Source organism: Enoplosus armatus, chromosome 20 (genome assembly GCF_043641665.1).
Source record: "Enoplosus armatus isolate fEnoArm2 chromosome 20, fEnoArm2.hap1, whole genome shotgun sequence".
Taxonomy (NCBI): Eukaryota; Metazoa; Chordata; class Actinopteri; order Centrarchiformes; family Enoplosidae; genus Enoplosus; species Enoplosus armatus.
Genome location: NC_092199.1, coordinates 6,058,553 through 6,081,229, shown reverse-complemented (window position 1 = coordinate 6,081,229; position 22,677 = coordinate 6,058,553). Strand labels below are relative to the sequence as shown.

Here is a 22,677-nt window from a genome sequence, read left to right as displayed (position 1 = left end):
AGATCACACAAAGCTAACCTTTATTAGAATATATTAGTGTCTAAATATTAGTGTCTGCGCAGAGAGCATAACTGAATAAAGGCGACTTACTTACTTAAGCAGTCGTCATGTTTGTAGTTGCATGAAATGCAAATTCTTTATTACGTTTGTATTTCACCTTTTTTAAGGAATAGACAGACATTGTGGGAAATCCTTTTAGTCGCTTTCTTGCTAAGAGTAATGCTGTAGAAGAAGATTGATACCACTCTCATGTCTGTACGGTAAATATAAAGCTACATCCAGTAAGCTGGTTAGCTTAGCTTAGCATAAAGACTGGAAACAGGGGGAAACTGTTAGCCTGGCTTTGTCCAAAGAACAAAATTCACCTACCAACACCTCTAAAAGCTCACTAATAGCTCACTTATTAACATGTTATATCTTGTTTGTTTCATCTGTACAAAAACCAAAGTGGAAAAACGTCAAAGTTGCAATAACTTCTTGGAGTCTTGTCACCGCTGTGAGGTTGCCAGGCAACCAGCGGAGATATGTATATGTTGTGAGTGGTGATGGTCAGTGGATCTTTTTTAGAGAGCCAGGCTAACTGTTTCCTACCGTTTCCTGTCTTTGTGCTAAGCTAAGTTAAGCAGCGGCTGGTGGTAGATTTATATTTACTGTACAGATGAGATATTTTATAAATCTTCTCTTCTGAGTTCAAAGTGCGTTGGACTTTATTTATTTATTTTTTTTTAGAAATGATGGTGGCTGTTTGTAGATAAACGTTTTATCCTGCTCAAGGTTTTATTTTGATGTTGATGGATGGGAAAATAAAGTCACATGCTTCAACTAAGACACTGAGATTCAACTCCCTGACTCAGGATTTAAGTAAACCGTCATGTTGTCTCTCTCTCTCCAGTTGACTCCAGGGCAGGACCCTCCCCAATCTCCTCCTGAGCTCTCTCAGACTGAGCACAACAGCTTCAGCCAGCCAGCTGTCCCCACCTCCCCCTCACAGCAGGGTAACACTGAACACACACACACCATCAGAAAACACAGATTTGACACAAACAGGCGGACATTTCAAAGCCCTTTGAGATGCGTTCTTAGCAGCATGTGGTTTAACGTGTTAATTTTACCAGTAAGAGGTAGTGTTTCCATTTCAGTAATAATATTTTTGCTCCTTTTAAAAAATATGTAATTAAATGTGTTATTGTTGCTGTAGATATAAGACTAAGCTTGACTTATCTAAGAATTATCCCCCACCGCCCACCACCATTTGGTTGTCACAGTTAGTCATCGTCCTCTCACACTTTGCAGGCTGAGAAATAAAAGTTAACTTTCTCTTTGTGGAAGGGTTCCCATTTTTGTTTTATCGAGCCAAACGATGACAACAGCAACACCAGACACTGCTGCTATTTAAGTCACCCCAGGTTTTATCAACCTTTTAAAGTTTATTGAAAAGTAATCAATAACAAATAATGAGCAACGCTTCTAAAAACAACTCTTTTCTTTTTTTTGCATAACGAGCTCACAGGAAAAAAAAGACACTCAGCCTGTTTCCACTGATGTCTGATCTGCTTTTCCGTCGACACCCACAGACTTGGCAGGGTTAGATCGCCTGCAGGACGCACTGTCACTCGACCAGCAGGGACCCCAACACACCTCCTCCTCCTCCTCCTCTTCCTCCTCCTCCACCACCTCCTCTTCCTCCTCGTCCTCCTCCTCGACGACAGGCAGGGAGAACGGACAGATCCAGAGGAGGACCCTCAAGGACTTCAACTTTATCAAGGTTCTCGGCAAAGGCAGCTTCGGCAAGGTGCGATGATACAGAGGAGGCGTTTGAGGGGGATGTTTATTTGTTTACTGCTCATTATGTTCATAATTGAAACAGTTTATTTTTTTGTTCTTTTAACACTTAGTTCACCAGAGTCCACATTATTCATAACTGTTGAATTATCAGGAGCTGTCAGGGAATATCAGGGACCAAAACAGCTGCCTCGTTGTATGGAAGCAGCTGTTTTGACACATTACGTGTCACATTTTTCGACCACACACCACACCAAACCAAACCGTAAACAAACAAGAAATGATGAAAATATTGAGCTGTCTCACATGCAGTTTTGATTAAAGCTGCACTAATCAATATTAGTATATTAACCACTGATCTAATGACTCTAATCTGAAAGGAGTCGCTCATAGTGTTACACTGTTTTTGCGTCTTTCAGCTCATTGTTTTGTTTTTTATGGCTGCAACTTTACTGTTTTGGTTCACTCATTAGTCACAAACTGACTGTACACTACCTGAACAGCAACGAACAGCTGACAGACAAAGTTTGCGACCAGCTGGTGAACATTTAGCTGCTAAAGTAGAGACCGAAACAGCCAAAAGGAAAGAGAATATTGAATTTACTTCCGCCAAATGGCTAAAAACATGGCAAATGTGTCTTTGTGTCTGCTGGACGTGAAAATAGGCAACAATTTGCCAACACGTCCGCCATGTTTGTTGTCCTTAAAAAAGTCAGTAATTGCTGCTTTAAAGAGCTGTTTTTGGTCTTCTTCAGTCTTGAGCAGCTCAGATAAGAGTGAACCTCCTGAGTTACCCCCAATAAAATGTGAACAAGTTTTTCTACAGAAAAAGCTGGAAAAAGCTTGACTTTACATTTACAAGTGCGACGACCCTTTATCGACCTGTAGCTCAAGAATCATGTTCGACAAATAATCTGCGCTGATCAGAGACGCAGAGAGTAAAGACACTTTTTGTCGTATTGATAGAAAAAGTATGCACTTTAATTATTCATATGTAAGGAATTCACTCATTTTTTCAATTAATCGAAGGGGAAATTCTGAGATATTAGAATTATCAGAGCGTGGAGTTGCAATTTTATACTTTATTTTTTCTCCCTCACCCTCATCATCAGAACAGTATATGTTTTGCTAACTTCCGTGAAATCCTTCTTTCTTTCCTCTCTTCTTCGATCCTCATCTCTTCTTAACCCCTCGCCCTCTCTCTCCCTCCTGTCTCCCCTGTCTTCCATCTCTTATCCAGGTGATGCTGGCGGAGCTGAAGGGGACGGAGGAGGTTTACGCCGTCAAAGTTTTGAAGAAGGACGTGATCCTGCAGGACGACGACGTGGACTGCACCATGACCGAGAAGCGCATTCTGGCCCTTGCCCGCCGACATCCCTACCTCACCCAGCTCTACTGCTGCTTCCAGACACGGGTAGGACCCCCAGACAGCACACACAGATTTGATAGTTGATATGTTTCTGTGTGTCATACTGATCTTTCTCTCTCTCTCTCTCTCTCTGCAGGACCGTTTGTTTTTTGTAATGGAATATGTGAACGGAGGAGACCTGATGTTCCAGATTCAGCGATCCAGAAAGTTTGATGAGCCTCGCTCTCGTTTCTACGCCGCCGAAGTCACCTCAGCCCTCATGTTTCTGCACCGTAACGGGGTCATCTACAGGTAAACGTCCCCAACACCACCCCCCCATTTATATGTTTTTAAGCCAAGGACACCTTAAACTGTATTAGGAAAACTCATGAAAAACACTTTAAGCGAGAAATATCAAATAGATTCTTCATATTATTTCATATTTTGTCTTGTTTTGGAGGTGAATCCTGACAGGGAAGTTATTATTATTTGAAGAACTCGAGGACTAGTTGGGAATTTCACAAATGGTTATCTTACGAGGAACATACCAGAAGGTGTATGACAACATGTTTCACACATTATGTGGTGATTCTCACATTTTTTTTAACGATGCATGCTCACTTCTCCCAGCAAGCCCAACTGTTATGGAAACCAGATGGTGCTAATTCTCCCTGTCTCTCTCTGTCTGTCTGTCTGTCTGTCTGTCTGTCTGTCTCTGTGTCTGTCTGTCTCTCTGTCTGTCTGTCTGTCTCTCTCTGTCTGTCTGTCTGTCTGTCTGTCTCTCTCTGTGTCTGTCTGTCTCTCTGTCTGTCTCTCTCTGTCTGTCTGTCTGTCTGTCTGTCTGTCTCTCTCTCTCTGTATGTCTGTCTGTCTCGCTCTGTCTCTGTCTCTCTGTGTGTCTGTCTGTCTCTCTGTCTGTCTGTCTCTCTGTCTGTCTCTCTCTCTCTCTCTCTCTGTCTGTCTGATGTCTGTCTGTCTCTCTGTCTGTCTGTCTGTCTGTCTCGCTCTGTCTGTCTGTCTGTCTGTCTGTCTGTCTCTCTGTCTGTCTCTCTCTTTCTCTCTGTCTGTCTCTTTCTGTCTGTCTCTGTCTGTCTGTCTGTCTCTCTCTCTCTCTCTCTGTCTGTCTGTCTGTCTCTCCCTCTCTCTGTCTCATTCTCTTTCTGTCTTCCTGTCTGTCTCTCTCTCTCTCTCTGTTTCTTTCTGTCTGCCTGTCTCTCTCTCAGGGATCTGAAGCTGGATAACATCCTGTTGGATGCAGAGGGACACTGTAAGCTGGCAGACTTCGGCATGTGCAAAGAGGGCATCATGAACGGAGTGACCACCACCACCTTCTGTGGCACGCCCGACTACATCGCCCCTGAGGTGAGCTGAACTGTGAGATATTCTGTCGTGGTTCTTGTTGTTCTGTTGATTTAGATGTGGGAAGCAACTAAGTACATTTGCTACAGTCTTATGTTACTGGCAGGGCTCAAACTATTGATTATTTTCATTTCATTTGGTCCATAAAATGTTAGAAAATAGTCAAAAAGTCAACATATTCAGATGTCTTGTTTTGTTCGACCAACAGAATAAATCCCAAACATATTCAGTTTTAGATCATACAACACTAAGAAAACTAACAAATATTCCCAATTTAAACTGGAACCAGAGATTTTTGGGGGCGTTTTGCTTGCAAAATTACTTAAACGATTAATTGATCATTTAAATAGTTAAATAGCAATGAATTCTCTCTAGTTACTCATACTTTCTCAGATATAGTTGTTGTTTGGCAAAAATCTCCAAAGTGTCAACTTTTCATTAAGTCTGAAAAACAGCCTGGTTTCAGCTTGACGACACTAAAATGTTTTAGAGATTTTTTTCCCCACTTTTGTTCCTATTTTCTTTTATTTCTTTGTTTCATCTTTCCTTCTTTCTTTTCTTTTTCAACAGATATGAAAAGATAACAAATCCCTCAAATTTTGAGATACTAAAACTTTTAAAGAACAGCGAAATTATCTACTTTTACTTTTGATACTGATACATATTTTACTATCAACTTTTCTTCACTTTTAGTAAATCAAATGTTTAATGCAGTTCTTTTCCTTGGATTGGATTTTATCGTCCTGATGTTGTTCCTTAATAATTTCAGTTCTTCTGCCATTATAGCTGTAAATTATGTTTTATTTGGCCGTTTTTGTTTTGAGCTCTCAACATCACAAGTTATTTAGTTAAAATGCCAGCTGAGTGTTTGATTTCTTGTGCAGAAACATTGTAGTTAAGATTTGTTTACTATTAAGAGCTACTATTATGAGCAAAAGACGTGAAGTACTTCGTGCTTGTTGGTCACCGGTGAACTGTGGACATGTTGTTGAATCCAGATCCTGCAGGAGCTGGAGTACGGAGCCTCTGTGGACTGGTGGGCCCTGGGGGTGCTCATGTATGAGATGATGGCCGGACAGCCCCCGTTTGAAGCCGATAATGAAGACGACTTGTTCGAGTCGATTCTCCATGACGACGTCCTCTACCCTGTGTGGCTCAGCAAAGAAGCTGTTTCTATCCTCAGAGCGGTACGTGTCGTCTCGCCAGCATCACACACCTCTTCCAGCATTTTCTTTATGCGATTATTAGAGTTTGAAGAGCTATTAAATTCATCAAGGGTGCATCTTCTTCAGCAGTGATTCACGCTGCCGCTTGAAGGCGTCCATGGCAAAATGAAGAATGGTTTAATTTCACCATCATTTAATTCTGTAGATTTTGTGATAATGACTGTGTGAAAATGGCCTGATTTGCTTTTTGTTTCTCATCCTGGCACATTTGAGACGTTTCACTACCAAATCATCATAAGCAGATTTCTGTGAGGAGGTCTGCAGACATTTCCAGTAATCATTTATATGATGATTTGGAGGTCAAAAGAAGTTAAAACTAGGCTGCATTTGGTTGAAAAGATAGTGGGGTTTTTTACCTCTTGGTTACACAAAGCCCCAGTTTTAGCTTAATTGGGGTTAAACATCCCAGAACAACATTTGTTGCTCTTCTGAAGGTATTTCCAGAATCATCAAAGACTTTTCTAAAGATTTGGATGAAACAATATTCCGCCTGTTGTACGATAAAAAAGGATTTTTAAGCAATTTCTCAGTTAGTCGGTCTCTAATATAGGAATGTCTTATTTTATTTGAAAATATTAAATAATAAAAAACATCAATATAGAGAAATGTAAGCGATAGTAAAATCCTTTATGTTAGTTAACGTTGTACAAATTCAGCAAGGAGATTTCCGGCTGCCATCTTTGTTTTGATTAGGAAACAGAGTCGCAACTTGGTGAAAAAATGGGGTTAAAAATCTTTTTTTATGATGCAACCGAATATTTTTTCATCCAGATGGTTAAAAGGGTTTTTGAGGATCTTTGGAAAACACCTTCAGAACAACCTTCTGGGTTTTTCCAAACATTACTGCATATTCATTTTTAGGAAAATCGGATGCTGAGCCCTGTGACTTGAATGTACATATACATTACATATAACTGTTGAAGTACAGCCGTTAAGATGCTTTTGGAACAACAGTTATATGTAGCCTAGATGTCTTAGAAAAGCTCAGCCAGATGTAGCCATGTTTAAACCTAGATGTCTAGATGTCTTTTCACCTTTAAATCACCAGGCTGCACTATGAAATGGATGTCTGTGACCTCCAAAACTTTACTTTGAAAATGCAAAATGGGTTCACTCGAGATTTTTAGGCATTCGCCATTGTCTGTATGTGTTTTTGTGGTCATTGTTATCACACTATCATTCATGTTTCTATCCTCAGAGTAAATGAAACTCATTCAGAGTGCACTTAACACAGAGGTGTTACGACTCGCTTTGCCGCAATACTGAGAAGAATAAAAAAAAGTCAGTCAGAGAGGTCAAAGTAATAACAATGCGATCATAAAACCACAGTAGATCACAAAGTGCTCCTACAATACTGAACAAACAGCTGAACGAAAGAGACACAGCTTTCAGTGACAGTAAATAACACCAGCACTCTGCTGACCTGCTTCATCACTACGCCTCTCTGTTTGTACCATCCACAGAGCCATTAATGCCTCAGCTCTATTATTAGCACTCAAATGCTTTTTGCTCAACCCGTCGTTCTGCTTCTGTCCGAGTCATTTTATGGATGAAACCACAGCTAAGCGTCTTAAAGGGGGTGGCTTTCAGACAATATAATTTCAAATTAAAAGTGTGTGTATTTGTGTGTGTTTGTGTGTAGTTCATGACCAAGAACCCGGCCAAGCGTCTGGGCTGCGTGGTGAGCCAGGGCAGTGAGGAGGCCATCAAGACCCATGCCTTCTTCAGAGAGATCGACTGGGTCCTGCTGGAGCAGAGGAAAGTCAAACCACCCTTTAAGCCCCGGATTGTAAGAAACACACACACTTATACACACACAAGCACACACTAATGTTTTACATCCTTACACAACCATGAATCTGGCAGAAGTGTGAGGATCTAATGTGACTATTTTACGTACTTTTAATTTGGTTTCCACATACTTGTAGATGAATGTGTAGTGTTTTTTTTAAGATGCAGAATATTTAGATTTTATTCTCCACAATGCGAAGGTTGTTATATCCTGCTGCAAGAGCACTTTGCTCTGCAGTTTACAGTAAACGAGGTCCTCTTGTGGCAGCACAGAAAATGCTTATTGTGATGGATAATAAAGGTAAAATGCAAATAAGCCTCTGTAGCAGGGTCCCTCAAAATAATAATATATAAAAATAAAGAGCAATCAATTCACATGTTTAAGTAAACTGGTTTAAAAGTAAAGTAAAAGTAAAAGAAACCCAAATAATGAGCCCTAACTACTGTAGAACACTGGTTCCCAGACATTTTGGCTCATGACTCCTTAAAGTGAGGCAGTGTGTATTTATGACCCCTTGTTAGCAGTTGAGCAGTTGAACCAAAGAGTCTTTTTACCTCTCAGATTGATTTACTTGATGTGTGGAGGCCTGTGTAGGGCAGGGCCGTGACTCTCAACAGTTACCAACCAAAAAGTGTCCACAGCACCGAACATCAAATAGTTGAGTACTGAAAGTTTGGAGTCAAATGCTTGTTTGTCTTTTCTTTGATCAGAAATGTTCCTGATTGAGCCACTGTGGCTACTAGAGGCAGTTAGCTTAGCATTTAGCTTAACAGTAGTTTAGCAACTAAAATGCTAAGTTGAAAAGAGTCATAAATTCAGCAAACTGACTGTTATACATCAATATTTAGCGAAAGCTTGCTACATTAGCTTCACATTAGCTCAGCTACTGCTCATACCATACCAAGTGAGGCTGTAGCAGCAAAAATCCTGAGTTCGTTGAATTGAACAGTCTGTTTTATTGCTTGTAAATTTAACTTTTTTTTAGCAGGAGGAACACTGTGTCATTTCTTCTCTTGAAAGTTCCACGGCCTCGCTTTAAATCATAATTTTGCTAATTTTAGGCTGTATTCGGTTTGAGTAAAGTTCTTGTTTGTGAAGACATCAGTTAAACACTGATGCATTCAAGAAGTTTGGCTTATGTTGTTGAATATTGAAAAAGGACTTTGTAGAGCTTCACGTCTGAAGAAGTAAAATTATCCAGTATGTCACAATAAAATCTCTTGTCGGGTGGGTAACAAAATGAAAAGGCAGTGAGTGTCAACGGTCAGAAGGTGTCGCTCTAATGTCACTTTTAAAGCACTAGATTGTAGAGACGTTTCTTCCTCTGATGTCCTTCCCCTCTGTGTGTGTGTGTGTGTGTGTGTGTGTGTGTGTGTGTGTGTGTGTGTGTTTGTGTGTGCGTGTGCCTCTGCAGAAGACCAAGCGAGATGTGAATAACTTTGACCAGGACTTCACCAAGGAGGACCCCGTGTTGACGCCCACAGACGAGGCCATCATCCGACAGATCAACCAGGAGGAGTTCAAAGACTTCTCCTACTGCGCCCCCGAGGAGACGCAGACCTAACACACACACACACACACACACACACACACACACTGATTCAACAACACTAAACTTGGCACACACATATTGCTGACACTCTTACATGTGTAGAACCATAAATCCCTTTACAAAACACACACACACACACACACACACACACACACACGGTCACTCCTTTACTTTGAAGCTATTGGTTGTTGTTACTTTTTGGAATATTCTTTACTTGCATTGTGTTGTTCTTGTTGCCTGGGTTCATTATGAATATAAATATGAATATGAATATGAATATACACACCTGCTCACACACATTCCCACGTGCACACTTTTAATGCAGATCTACACACACACACACACTACAATCATACAAGTTTTACTCACACAAACACGCTCTCACAAGCTCACTGCACATGCTCAGACAACCAAACACACACGCATACACACACTTACACTGCTTCTCTCCCCAGCACCGTGACACATGTGGACTGTACAGTAGGTGCTGGGTGCAGAGGCCTGTATATAGCCTGTGTTGAGTGGCTGTATTGTGTTGGTATTGTCTGCTAGTTAAAGGAGAGTCGTGGCGCATGGACAAGCACCCTACCTGTGTTATTACTGTCCTTATTGTGGACCAGTTAGGGCCAAATACCCTTTGTGCAATACCCTGACTATCTATATATTTTAAGGTTTTGTTTGTTCATGTGTTATTTTTGTCTTTTTTTGTTTTTCTCTCTCCTCAAAATGTGTGTTTTTATTTTTTATTTTTTTGGATTGTGGTTTGATTGAAATCTTTGCTCTCATCGTTCGACACATTCACTCCACGTCACTCCCGTCTTGTGTGCGTAAAAGTGAATGTCGAGCTCACAAGTTACAGGCTATTGAACTAATTATGCGGAGCGGAGTGTTACAGGCGGCCTGTGTAGCAGTTAAAAAGCTCAATTTCCAGCTATTTCAGCCCATCTGCTAGTTTCAGAGTCCATGTCTGTCCTGCCGGCGTGAATGTGCCGGCCCGTGGGCGTTTTTTTTTTGTCGTGAATGTAAATTTTCGTATGTGTGAATGCATGATTTCTTCCCCCCTCCCTGTTGGTGTGTGACTTTTTGTCTTCAGCATTTCTGTTTCGATAGTTACCATCAGTGTTTTCAGCCCCCCCCCCCCCCTTTCCTTCCCCTCTCCTCCAAAGCACCAATTCCCCTTTCCTGCCTCCAGCAGCTGTCTCACTCAGCCAAAACCACTTGCTTTTCTGACTTTTGCTTTTTTCAAGAATGGCTTTTCTTTCTTATTGCTCTCTTTTTTTTGTATTATAATTATAATTATTATTATTGTAAAGTGTATCTGGAGGAAACCTTTATGTAAAATACTATAACTATACTATCATAGGTCTGTTACAGCCGGGGGCGAAAAGAAATGTGGAAAACCAGCAGCTGAATACCTCTTATTTCAAACACACACACACACAAACAAACCACCACATACACTCTCTTTTTTGCCTCCTTCCTGTTCTTCTCACTCTCTTTCTTACAGACACACACATGCACACACAGAGAAGGACTGTTGTCGCGTGTACTGTACAGTGATCTGAAGGCGAGCTGGTTGCTCTGTGTGCAGTAGAGTCGGTGTGTAGTGAAGCTTTGTGCACCCAGGGGTAGGGCTGTTCCTGGTCACACTATCTTACTCTGTGCCAAAATGTAGTGCAACAGCCGGGCTAGTCCTGTCTGGTCTGATTCCAATAAAACACTGAGCTGTCTACATCACTTCCAGACTCCCTCTGTGTCGTCTTTCCCTCCTCGTTTCTTTCTTATCGATTCTCGCCTGCTGCTGTTCAGAGGTGGATCTGGTCTGTGGGATGATTTAAAGTCTGTGTGAGAGAAGACGAGAGAAGAGGGGGGAGTAGGGGGAGGGAGGAAGGGGAGGGGAGGGTGATGCTTTTCCTGGCCAGCTGACCTATCATCGTGCTACAGCTCTGGAGGCCTGTAGGTGATGCACATGCAAAGAGGGGAGAGGAGACACTCGCTGGAGTCTGTGCTGCGGGGGGGGGGAGCACTTGCCTTGTGACATTTGGCACCACTAATTGCCTCCCTGATTAACTAGACTACCTGTGATGGTGCAAATTGTTAGCGGCGAGATTCCCCGCCGTGCTGTGAACTCCTGCTGCCGCCATCTCTTTTAACGTTCACCATGACTCCGGATAGTGGGACAAGATGACAGCCGACAAGGAGAAGAGAAGGTAAAGCTGCGTGTTGCATTTTGACAACCGCCTTCAAAGTGTATCTGTTATGTTTTTGGAAATATATTCAAACTGTTCTATTTTTGTGAAACGGTTTCAATTGAATTATTTCTTTGCCAGTTTGGTCAGTAACTGAGTGATGTGGCCTCGCTGGGCATCTAGATGACTTGACTCTTGACCACAAGGCACTGCTGTCCTTCCCCATCTGTTCGTCAGTGGTGGAAGAACTAATGTATTAAAAAAGTAAAAGTAACAACACCCCAATGGAAAAATACAAGTAAAAGAAAAATGTATTAGCAGTAAAATGTACTCTTATAAAAAGTAAAAGTGAGCATGCTCAGGAAAGCATGAATATAACCTAAAATTGGAGATTCCCTAACTTACCGGCGTCATCTTTGTTGAAGTGTATTACATTACATTACATTCTCTGCAACCCATCAGATAATGTCAAAGAGTCACTGTGTTCCTGCAAAGTTCACGTTTTGGAGATATCAACATTTTCTTGCCAGACAACAGTGATGATTTATCAGTTTTAGATCATGCTGAAGGTAGAATCTGCAAAGTTACAGCTGCAGTCAGCAAGAAGTATAGTGAAAAGTAAATAAAAAGTACAGTATTACTTTACAGTATAAGGAAAGTACCTCAGAGAGTCTTTGAGTGAATGTAGTTTCAGAAATTACAACAGAAAGTTAATTTTAACTATGGTGTCATAATATTTCTACAATCATCCAGTACAGAGTTACAGTGTGTGAATCCTTCTGTATTCATATAACGACATGTAGTGTCTGTGGTAATGTGAGTGTTATAGCGACTTTATTGTAGTTAATGTCATTAAAATTAAGATGTCTTGAGTGATTTTGAGTGTTTTTGTCCTGACCTCTGTCCTCTGCAGGGCGATCAGCCGTGAGGCGGCCAGAAGGAGACGACGGGTGGAGTCTGACGTATTTGGAGATTTATCTCGTCTTCTTCCGCTCCAACCCTCGGTCCGAACTCACCTGGACAAGCCCTCGGTCATTCGCCTCGCCCTCAGCTACATACGCATGCACACAGTGCTAAAAGGTACCAACAATCATCACACACACATCACACAAATTAAGGGGGGGCGGGCTTGTATCTACACAGGCAAACATCTAACACCATCCCTGGTCAAAAGATGTGTATCAAAAACTGGCAAAAATTATATTTATATATTTATGCAGATGACATTCATATATATATATAAATATATATATATATATATATATATATATCGGTATTTTATATATATTGCTGTATAATTTTGCAATATTTAGAAGAAAATAGAGAGTAAAGAGTACTTATTTAAGGGCATGTGTCTGTAAAATGTAACTGTTGATATTCTCTCCTCAGCCACATGGCATTTATTGTAAATTATAAACCAAAATATTTCCATTTGAAGTATGAATATGGTTATAATGACAACAATTAAAATACCAACCAAAAACAGATCTCATTATACTTTTTATACGTCATACATGTTTCTTTAATATGTCAGGCTGCTCAATCAATACCTAATCTATACCTTATAAAGATGAATTAGGTTTGCAAAAGGTTTGGGAACTCTTACAGATGTTAAAATATAGCTGATTTTTCCAGAGCCGTACAATAGATACAGCTTTGAAGGAGACAAGCGGAGACCCATTGGCTAGTTAGTGGGCAACGTTCTGATTGGCCAGTCAGCTCGGCCTAAGAACAGGGTCAAAATTCATGCTTGTAGCTTGTAACTTCATTCACAGATAGGAAATTTGTGTGTCCGTCGCTCAGACTTTGTGAAATCTCACTGTTGAAAGTATTCCTGCACAAATTTTAATTACATGTACACAAAATATTTCCACAACTACAAATCTTTTTCACACATGCACAAAATATTTCTACAGCTGCAAAACTCAAAATGTTAATGACCCTTATTTAATTCCATAGAGTTCATGGTATACTGTAGATTTCAAATAAACCTCTGAACGTACATGTACAAATACAGTAAGTTCTATGGATCAAAGTATTCTGAAATATAATTGAAATGTACTTTTTTGTATCTTTTGCTTCAGAATAAAAACATGTTTCTAGAGTGAATACAGTCAGTTTGCTGTGGTAAACTGTTGTCACGAGACTGGTGGGTTTGAGGTAGGTGACAGAGGAAGTCCTTGATAACAAGAGTAATAGCACCTGGAACACACACACACCCACACACACACACACACACACACACACACACACATAGTTTACACCGCATCCTTTGTTCATAGTTCCCATAGATACTGAACCCACTGAAAATGCAGAATAGAATAAAGTAGTTTCCCATGAAAGCGATTATTTTTCACAGGAAACACTGGGACAAAAGCAGAGGCCAGTCACACAGTAAAATACGGACAAGCAACGAAAAGTGGAGAGGAATGGCTGGAGTGTGACGGAGGATGTGACGAGAAGGAGAAAGAAACGGAGGATCTCGACGCCTCAGAGGAGACAGACTTGTACCTGAGGATCCTGGAGGGTTTTCTGATGGTTCTGTCCACTGAGGGAGACATTCTCTTCCTGTCTGACAACGTCAGCAAGTACATGGGCTTGACACAGGTACATATACTCACACACACACACACACACACACACACACACACACACACACACATTCCTGGATGAATGATGTAATGGTATATGTTTAGGATTCAGGATTTGAAGATGTGTTTTATTTTCTCTGACAGATTGAGCTGATGGGACACAATATTTTCGAGTTTACTCACCCTTGTGACCACGAAGAAATCAGAAATAATCTACGTTTAACAGCAGGTGTTTATGCCGGCCTATATATGTGTGTGTGTGTGTGTGTGTGTGTACATGTGTGTGTCTGAGCGTTGAGGACTGTCTGCAGCAATGTTCAGTCTGGGTTATAAATCCTGTGTTGTTTTTTGAGATCATACAGGTTTGAACAGGTTTATCCATGTGGTTTATTAAATTACTTGTTTTTTAGGGGAAGTTTGGTGTGGTGCAAAGAGGGACTTTGTCATGAGGATAAAAAGTGCTCTGACACACAGAGGAAGAAGCGCCAACCTCAAGTCAGCGACGTGGAAGGTTGGTGAGAAACAATACCACTTGAAACACACTGATTTCTGATAGTATTAATTGCTACATTTTAATCCCACTCTCTTTGTGTGTGTTTTAGGTGCTCCACTGTCAGGGCCGAGCAAAGGTGTGTGTCGCCCCGTCTTCAGTTTCCTGCCTGCTGCTAACCTGCCAGCCTCTGCCTCTCTCACACACACTCCTCAGCACACAGACCTTCACCAGCCAGCACAGCATGGACATGAGGTTCACATACTGTGACCAGAGGTGATTCACACAAATGTATCCACACACGCTTGACAGCACACACACGTATACAAGTGAGTTGTTTTAATGGGCCTTTGTGCATTTTTGTACGTATGCTTTATTAGTACTTGTGAATCAGCTAAAATGGCATATTCAATTAGTAGAGTAACAGCTGAAAAACCCCCAAGTGGAAGTAGTGTTACCCTGCTCATGTTTTACTTCAACACAGTGGTGTAAGAATGTATATCCAGGATGAGTCTTGATTTCATTTTGCAAAGTTATGAAATTAGTAAGAAAAAGGAAGGAAGGTTATTAAACTTAATGCCCGTCCCCTTTTATTCAGAAACTGTGCTGCTCTGATATTTGTTCTGCTGGTTCAGCGATATGCTTTGATGGACATTTCACTTGCTTCCACATGATTAACGTCTCCCTGTGGTGTGGTTATAGCTTCGATTAGTTACTAATAACTCTCAGTATCAGTTATATATCGTAATAAAATAGCAACACATTTCCTAATAGTTTTATATATAACACTGTATATTTACAACACAAAGAAGCATCTTCTGTCTCAAATAAGAATATTTTTTATTTGTTGAAACTCACTGTTCAATTCATGCTGTGCAGCCAAACATTATTCAAACACAGAAATTTTATTATAAATTCTCAGAGGTTCCAAAAAGATACCAAATATGTCGGGCTGAATTTTGGGGGGGAAGTGTATAAAATGATGTAATTGTTCCATTTGCTGATCTGATGCAGCCATTAAAAACATGAGGTTGAATATTTCTCTCAGTATAAACATCCTTTAGCTTCCTTGAAGAGCTGAAACAAGCTGACACAGAATATTTGATACTGTGAGTGTGAAATAAGATGATTTGAGGTTAATTTAGCGTGACAAAGTTGAGAAAAAATCATTCAGAACTATAACTGCTAACTTGTTCCCTTTTTACCTTCCCCTTTTTTTTAATTTAAGACCCACGGCTGCATAATATCAGTGAACCTTAAACTTGTTTGTGGCTGCTGCTGCTGCATAAAAAAACAAGTAAATTGGTAGTTCCACTGTGCTCTTATTGAGTCACTTTAAAGAGCTCAAATAAATTAATGTTGCTACTTCTTTGTGTGTTTGTGTTTTTGCAGAGTGACTCCTCTTTTAGGTTACAGTCCTGAGGAGCTGCTGGGCCGGTCCATCTATAATCTCTGTCACATACTGGACACAAACTGTTTGACCAAAAACCATCTGAACTGTAAGTAGTGATGCACACACACACACACACACACACACACACACACACACACACATTACCTGTAACTATCTCATTTCACCTCTCTCCCTCTCCTCCTGCAGTGTGTTATAAGAGTCAGTCAGTCAGCGGTCAGTACAGGATGCTGGTGAGAGGTGGAGGTTACGTCTGGGTGGAGAGTCACAGTGCCGTCATCCCCAGCGCCCGACCCTCCAGGTCCAGGCCCGGCGCCCACCAGCCGCTCTGCATTCTTTCTGTTACCTATGTCCTCAGGTGTGTGTCATTTGATTTAAATCTTCTTGCAGAGAATTGAAACTACCTTGATAAAGTTTAATCTTCTCCTTTATTTTTAGCCATACTAGCAACGTGGCTCTCGGGATGGATGTGTTGGCCGGTCGGCCCGCCTCTTCGGTTCAATAACTGTGTGGTGGATTGGGCTGACATTTTGTACAGACATGTTGACAGGAGGATGAATCCTGCTGACTTTTATGATCCCTTGCTGTTTCCTCTTTGTCAAATGGTTGAAAGTAAAAACCATTAATGTGTTAAAAGTTAAACGACAAAAAAAATCCCATAAACTAACTGCTGTTTCGAGGCTTTAGAGTAGATCCCCATAGAGGTAGCCTGTTGTAGCTGTTTTTAGTATAATCCAGAGTATTATTATTTATTTATAAATGGTTTAATATGTGTTTTACAGTGAAGTGGAGGAGCCGTCCCTGCAGCTCTCTTTGGACCAGACTGTCAATAGATATTTGAGCTGAAACTGGAGTCTGAAGAACAGTCTGCAAAACCAACAATCTTCCTCCTAATCTACCTCCTCCTGTGAACTCTCAGTGATCTAACTTTTATTAAATATAAAATTTTAATTCAAAATGACTTGCTGTGTGTTTGTGATTTGATGTATAGTACTTGAATATAGTTTCAAATATTTGAACAGTCAGAACTGTTGATTACCAACCAAACCTTGGGAAAATATTGTTCATTTTAAGCAGGTTGTAGTATCAGATACGTTTCTGATAAGAAGCAGATAAGAGGCTGTTTTTTAAGCTTTTTACTTCACAGTTTTGTCACACTGTTTTGCATAATCATTGCAGTAGCACGACTTCTGTCTCCCTAAAAGAAAACTGGTAGCTTTAGGTGTAGACTGTGGTTGACACACAGTTGACGGGGCGTAGTGAGAGTTGAAATTTGTTGATGAAAGCAGGCAGTTTGACTTTTTCCTGACCTCTCTGGGCCTGACCTTACTTCCTGTGGGGTTTCCTTCTGAGCCACCTGACTCATGGGGTGACATCTGACTGTGAAGCACAGACATAATTTACAGTACACACACACACACACACACACAGTATATATAGAGAGATATGCATTGTGCTGATGAGGAGATGTGAGCAGACTCAAGTCAAAGCCACAGCTTCCTGAATAGAGACACTCAATAGGAAAGTTCTCGTGGGAACTTTTTCAACTTTTTACCTCTCGGCCTCTAAATTCACACACACACACACACACACACACACACACACAAACAGACTATTTCAAGTTTCAGTTCAACTGGCTTTACCGGTGTGAAATTGACTTGAAAACTGAAATAAAAAGAATCAGAATGAAATGCATGATGGCAATAATCATAATAAGAAAAAAGTTAGGAAATAACAGCACACAATATTAAGTTATTCTATATCTGGTCATAGAACATATGGGATGTTTTTTGTGTGTGCTGCAACATGCAGTCCTCTCTCACCACCTGTTGAGAGAAGACACTCCTCAACTCCTCCCGTAGGATAACAGTGGCCCAGTACACACTGATGTGGTGATGTGGAGGTCAAAACATGTCTAAACGTCCAGGTAAAATTTCACTGCTGAATTTAGTTGAGAAGTTAATGTTTTTTAATAAAATATATAGCTGCTGTGGTGGAAATTAACTACTGCATTTTTTTTTATAACTAGCTACAAGTTACTTGTGTAAAATATTGTTTAAATCAGCGCCATGTCTAAAACAATCGTTAAAAGTAATCCAATAATACAGTATTCTGATACTGTACATTCTGATGAAACTGGGCAAATAAATCCAAATCAAATACATTTAGAGATAAGTAAGTCAATATATATTTTTGTAATTTGGGTGAACTGACCCTTTAATTTGCTTTGTTTAAGAAAAAAAACAATAAGTAAACTAGAATACATAGAAACACAATTTCTAAATGATGATGATTTTTTTTTTTTACTTCACCCAGGAAGCTCAATTTGGTGAGGAAACTGTGGACCTCAGTGGGTTTATAATCTCACTCTCACACTCACGCAGTCACACTACAGCATGTAGGGAAAGACTCTTGCTCCATCTAGTGTTTAATTGTAGTCAGTGAAACAAAACAGACAGCATCTTCAGCCGGGCGGCCATATTCCTCTGAGTTTAGAAGAGTGTCATATACTGTATCTCCCACAGGTAGTCACCATGTAGACTGAAAGATTCTTCCCAAGACTTTTCTGTATATGCATAAGATAATCAGATATAAATGATATTTCAAAGAGCACATTAAACTTCAAAACAAATACTGGAACAAAATGTGCTCTACAAAAGCACATTAAAAAGTCAAAACAAGCCAGGTGTCCCATTTACCAGATATAAGCCCATTAACAACATAATAAAATCAAATTTAGCTTTCCCTTAGCCATTACTGACACTTTTATTGTTTATTTATTTGGATCCCCATTAGCTGTTTCCAGCGCCACAGCTACTCTTCCTGGTGTCCACAGAAAAATGTGATTATGTAAATAAACAGTGAAAGTAATATTACATACATGCATATACATCATACATGTACTTACAACAACCTGAAATTAAACCTTTGCAAGATAGAAACATTCTTCTACCAGCTGTTCTACATCACAGAGGAATGTGAAAATTTGGCATAACAGCAGCCAAAAATAGCCCGACAGACTGTTCAGCAAGGCTCTCAGTGAAACCCAATGGCTTCTTCTCCCAAATGTCACTGTCTTTTGCTTATTGAAGGTATTTTTCAAATAGCTTGACCGGATAGGACGATTCAATTTGGAATCACAGAATCTCAGCGCAAAAGATGAACATTTGTGTATGAAAATAAAAAGTTATATCTTCTTGCCCAAATACATAGAATTAATTGGTTTAGTGAAGGTTTATCCGTTAATTAAGTTTGTATTCTTTATCATTCAATAATTCTCATTCTTTGATCCTCTTTGATCCTTTGAAAACAGTCCATGCTTTAACTCTCTGCTCTGTCTCTCTTTGCTCAAAGGGAGTAAAAGATGTTTGTTATAGATAATCTTTTTATCCAACCGCGTGACCGTCTAGATTTTGAGTCATTCATTAAGTCACAGTTGAATTCGAGCTTTTACTTGGCTGAGGAAAGTAGCACGAGGTTTGCCAAAAAAAGAAAAGAAAAAACATTTATGAAACAGTTTTTTGTCCTCTGTGTTCAAAGTGCCTCATCTTTAACTTGTTGGATATAGTTTGCTGAACCGACCATGCTGGTTTTCAAGGTGACCCTGGCGGTTGAATTTGTGTCCCTGCATGTTGTCTCAGAAGCCTGATCACTCCAGTATGACTGAGTCTGAGGCACAGAGGGCGGAGATAAGAGGTGGAGGAGGTCATGGTGGTGGTTGGAGGGTTTAAATTCATACTACCATGAGTGAACATGAGCAGACTCAGACAGAAAACTTTCACAACCCTCTCACAGGGGCAGGAAGATGGCCCCTGTTCCTCCAAACTTGCATGCATTTCCAGTGAATATACCATGTGACTGGACTGAACAGGCCCTTGTTTAAGTCAACCCCCCCCCCCCCCTTGTTCTTACACTCCTCTCCTCCCTCAGTCACACCCCTCTGGTTGGGTGGGTGTTGTCAGGCTGTCAGCCAATGACATGATAGTGCTCACCCTTTGAAACACAACCATGATAAATCAGTGACAGCGCAGGGAGCAAAACACAGGGAGAGGTAGAGACGGAGGGGAATGATATGATTAAAGATATACAGGAGGCACACAAGCAGGGAAATGCTGGTGATGTGATGAAGAAGAGATTGTGTACTAATAATAAATGGCAATGAAGTGTTAGTTTCTCATGTAGCTGTTTTTATTTAATTATTAATTCTCTTTTATTGGCCATTGTTTTATTGTGGAGTTAATGAAAGGGTGTATCTAGATAATGAAAAACTGTGTGGAAAAAGTGGTAAAACTGACCTCCAGTGCAGAGGTCACAGTTCAAAGTTCCTCAACTGGATCTCATGTGTGCACCTGCTTGAGATCCAGTTCAAGAACCTCATAAATGGAATTGGAAGTGAACATGCAGGAATATTATGGAATATGCATATTCAGATGTTATATCCCTTTTCTCTCTTTCTGTCTGTTCTAAGGTATAGTTTCATCTCAGCGCGCAATCATCAACAATAAAACTATATGGCCCTTCAGTACACAGATAGAACAATGGGGAGATAAGCACTGCCATTGTTGCATTAGTAATAGTGATACAGTGACTTTGTGTATGTTGCAAAGTTGGTTACTATTGATTACTTTCTCCAAATGACATCAGATTGGCGATGTAGATTTACAGCCCGACCAACCAAATCTGCACCAAACATGTGTGTACTTATTCATATATTACACACCTAAAAGAGCCATAATTCAATTTGCTTTTCATATTGTGTAATCATATGTTTGTCCCACTGTTTAAAGCATGAGTGTGTTTTTGTACCTGCGCCCGGGGGCATGATCTAATCTTATCTTCTGTGCAGAGTCCACAGGTGTAAGCCCAGGTCAGGGCCTCCATTCAGACGAGCTCAGCACTGAGATTCTCTCTCTGTGCCATGTAGAGCGACAATTGTGCGTATGTATGTGTGAAATACTCTGAACGTTCAATGAATGCAGTGTTACATAAGAGCCACTTAGTGCCACACTATCTTAGCTGTTCTCAGACAATAGGAGCAGATGCACTGCCATAAAGTATAACAGGCACAAAAATGAGAGTGCTGTGCATGCTCATTCCAAGAGTTAAACCCATATGTCAATTTCTAAATATTATTCTCAGGCTGCATTGTCAGCCAGTGCACAGTGGAAGCAGACATTTACTGATCCAACAGTTTGAGACATTCTCACTCTAGTGGAAAACATTGCTCTGCAGTGTGCAGTAGAGTCTACAGTCATGCTAGCAGCTCTGTGAGGCTGAATTTAAGTGTAGCGGTGCCTTGAGATAAATGGTAATGTTCGCATGCTCACAATGACAAAGCTAACATGCTGATGTTTGCTATGGTAGCTAACAATTGCTAATTAGCACTCAACACAAACTACAGCTGAGGCTGATGGGAATATCAGTTTTGCAGGTCATAAACCAAAGTGGGCAAATTAATATTTTAACCTGATGGTGGCACTGGACAAAAACACCATAAATGATCTGCTGCCCTAAATTACAACTTCTCACTTGGACACGTATAATTGCACACATATAAAATATATGTACATACGTTCTTGCATCATAGCACACACACATCTAGACAGAATATGCATATAACATAGGCTTTTTGCCTCATAGTTCCTGTATTAAATACTGTAACAAAAAAACATGATACATACTAGGCCTTGGTTGGGTCTCAACAGCATAATGTCTTGAAAGCCAATACAGATGTTTCTTAAAGGAAGTTGTCAATAACCAATCATTTGTTTTGATAGTCAGAATGCTAATTTTCATATGAAAGATAATCAGGAGTCTTTTATTTTTAGCCATGCTAGCAGCGTGGGGGATGGCAATGTCAGTCTATCTGTCGGTCAGTCCACCACTTTGGTCCACACTGACGAGTGTAGTGCCAAACAATTTTGCACAGACATTCATGGTTCCCAGAGGTTGTATCGTGGTGATCCCCTGTCTTTTCCTCTAGTGCCACCATGATAGATTTGTGGTTTTAAATGAAATCACTCAACAACTATTAGAAGGATTGCCATGAAACTTGGTAAAACATTCATGTTCCCCTCAGGATGAATTTAAATAACTTTGGTGAACCCTTAACTTTTTATGTAGCATCATAAACTTTTTTATGTAGTATTTACCACATTTATTCTGGTCTGACAAACACTTTGGGAAACATAACCTCCATGTTAATTTTTACAGCCCACTCCAGCTCCTACACAAGTAAAATAAATACACAAAAGGGAAGTTAGCTTTGCTTCCCGAAACTTTAAGCTAGCAGCACTTTCTCATAAAACAACTATTTTTAAGTGCCAGTTCATGAAATGAATATATTTACAGGCTGGGACAGACATAACATTGTGGGAAACAAAAATATAAACAAAACAATACAAGAAATAATGGGATGGATTGTGATAGTAAATGGGCAAAAGAAAATGACACCCACCTCTCCCACAGGGGAATTATACAAAAAGGGAAGAGGGGAAGGGACCAGAGGAATTCATACTAGGGACCACAGAAGAAGAAATGAAGGAGGAGGGGCTCTGAACAACATACATTTACACATTCTGGAGTTTGGAGGTACTCCCAGTCAAAGGTAACATGCTAAACTAATATGGTGAATATGGAGCAAATTACACCTGCTAAACATCAGCATGTTAGCATTGTCATTGTGGCCATGATAGCATGCTGCTCGTACAGCCTCACAGTCACATCGCCAGATCAACCCCCTCATTAACTGTAGCTGCCCATGAGGGTGTTTAATGACTGATGCAAACACAATGGGCCTTTTCAATATCTCCCACCTGACTATCTCTCTCTCTTCCCTCACGGCTGTGTCACTAAACAGATCAGGGAACTGCTGATGACAGCAGGCCATCCTTTGAACAAATCACAAAGTACAACACCGTAACACTGTAGTCGCTGT

The 22,677-nt window shown here is 40.3% G+C and overlaps 2 protein-coding genes across 2 annotated transcripts in view; both read left to right on the top strand.

Annotated features, from left to right (window-relative positions):
* Window positions 1-9,101, top strand: part of prkcea (protein kinase C, epsilon a) — a 32,174-nt gene extending 23,073 nt beyond the window's left edge. Inside the window, exons 8-15 of the mRNA XM_070927499.1 lie at window positions 893-995; window positions 1,575-1,792; window positions 3,023-3,196; window positions 3,288-3,442; window positions 4,354-4,492; window positions 5,488-5,676; window positions 7,358-7,504; window positions 8,922-9,101. Of these exons, the coding sequence (XP_070783600.1) occupies window positions 893-995; window positions 1,575-1,792; window positions 3,023-3,196; window positions 3,288-3,442; window positions 4,354-4,492; window positions 5,488-5,676; window positions 7,358-7,504; window positions 8,922-9,071 (1,275 nt within the window). The 3' untranslated portion in view covers window positions 9,072-9,101. The remainder of the gene's footprint in view (window positions 1-892; window positions 996-1,574; window positions 1,793-3,022; window positions 3,197-3,287; window positions 3,443-4,353; window positions 4,493-5,487; window positions 5,677-7,357; window positions 7,505-8,921) is intronic.
* Window positions 9,102-11,243: 2,142 nt separating this feature from the next.
* Window positions 11,244-16,653, top strand: epas1a (endothelial PAS domain protein 1a). The gene is made up of 9 exons (XM_070927500.1): window positions 11,244-11,269; window positions 12,162-12,328; window positions 13,608-13,855; window positions 13,984-14,068; window positions 14,250-14,350; window positions 14,442-14,605; window positions 15,722-15,828; window positions 15,930-16,098; window positions 16,523-16,653. The coding sequence occupies exons 1-9, from the start codon at window positions 11,244-11,246 to the stop codon at window positions 16,584-16,586; spliced, it is 1,131 nt and encodes a 376-aa protein (XP_070783601.1). The 3' UTR covers window positions 16,587-16,653.
* Window positions 16,654-22,677: the final 6,024 nt, after the last annotated feature.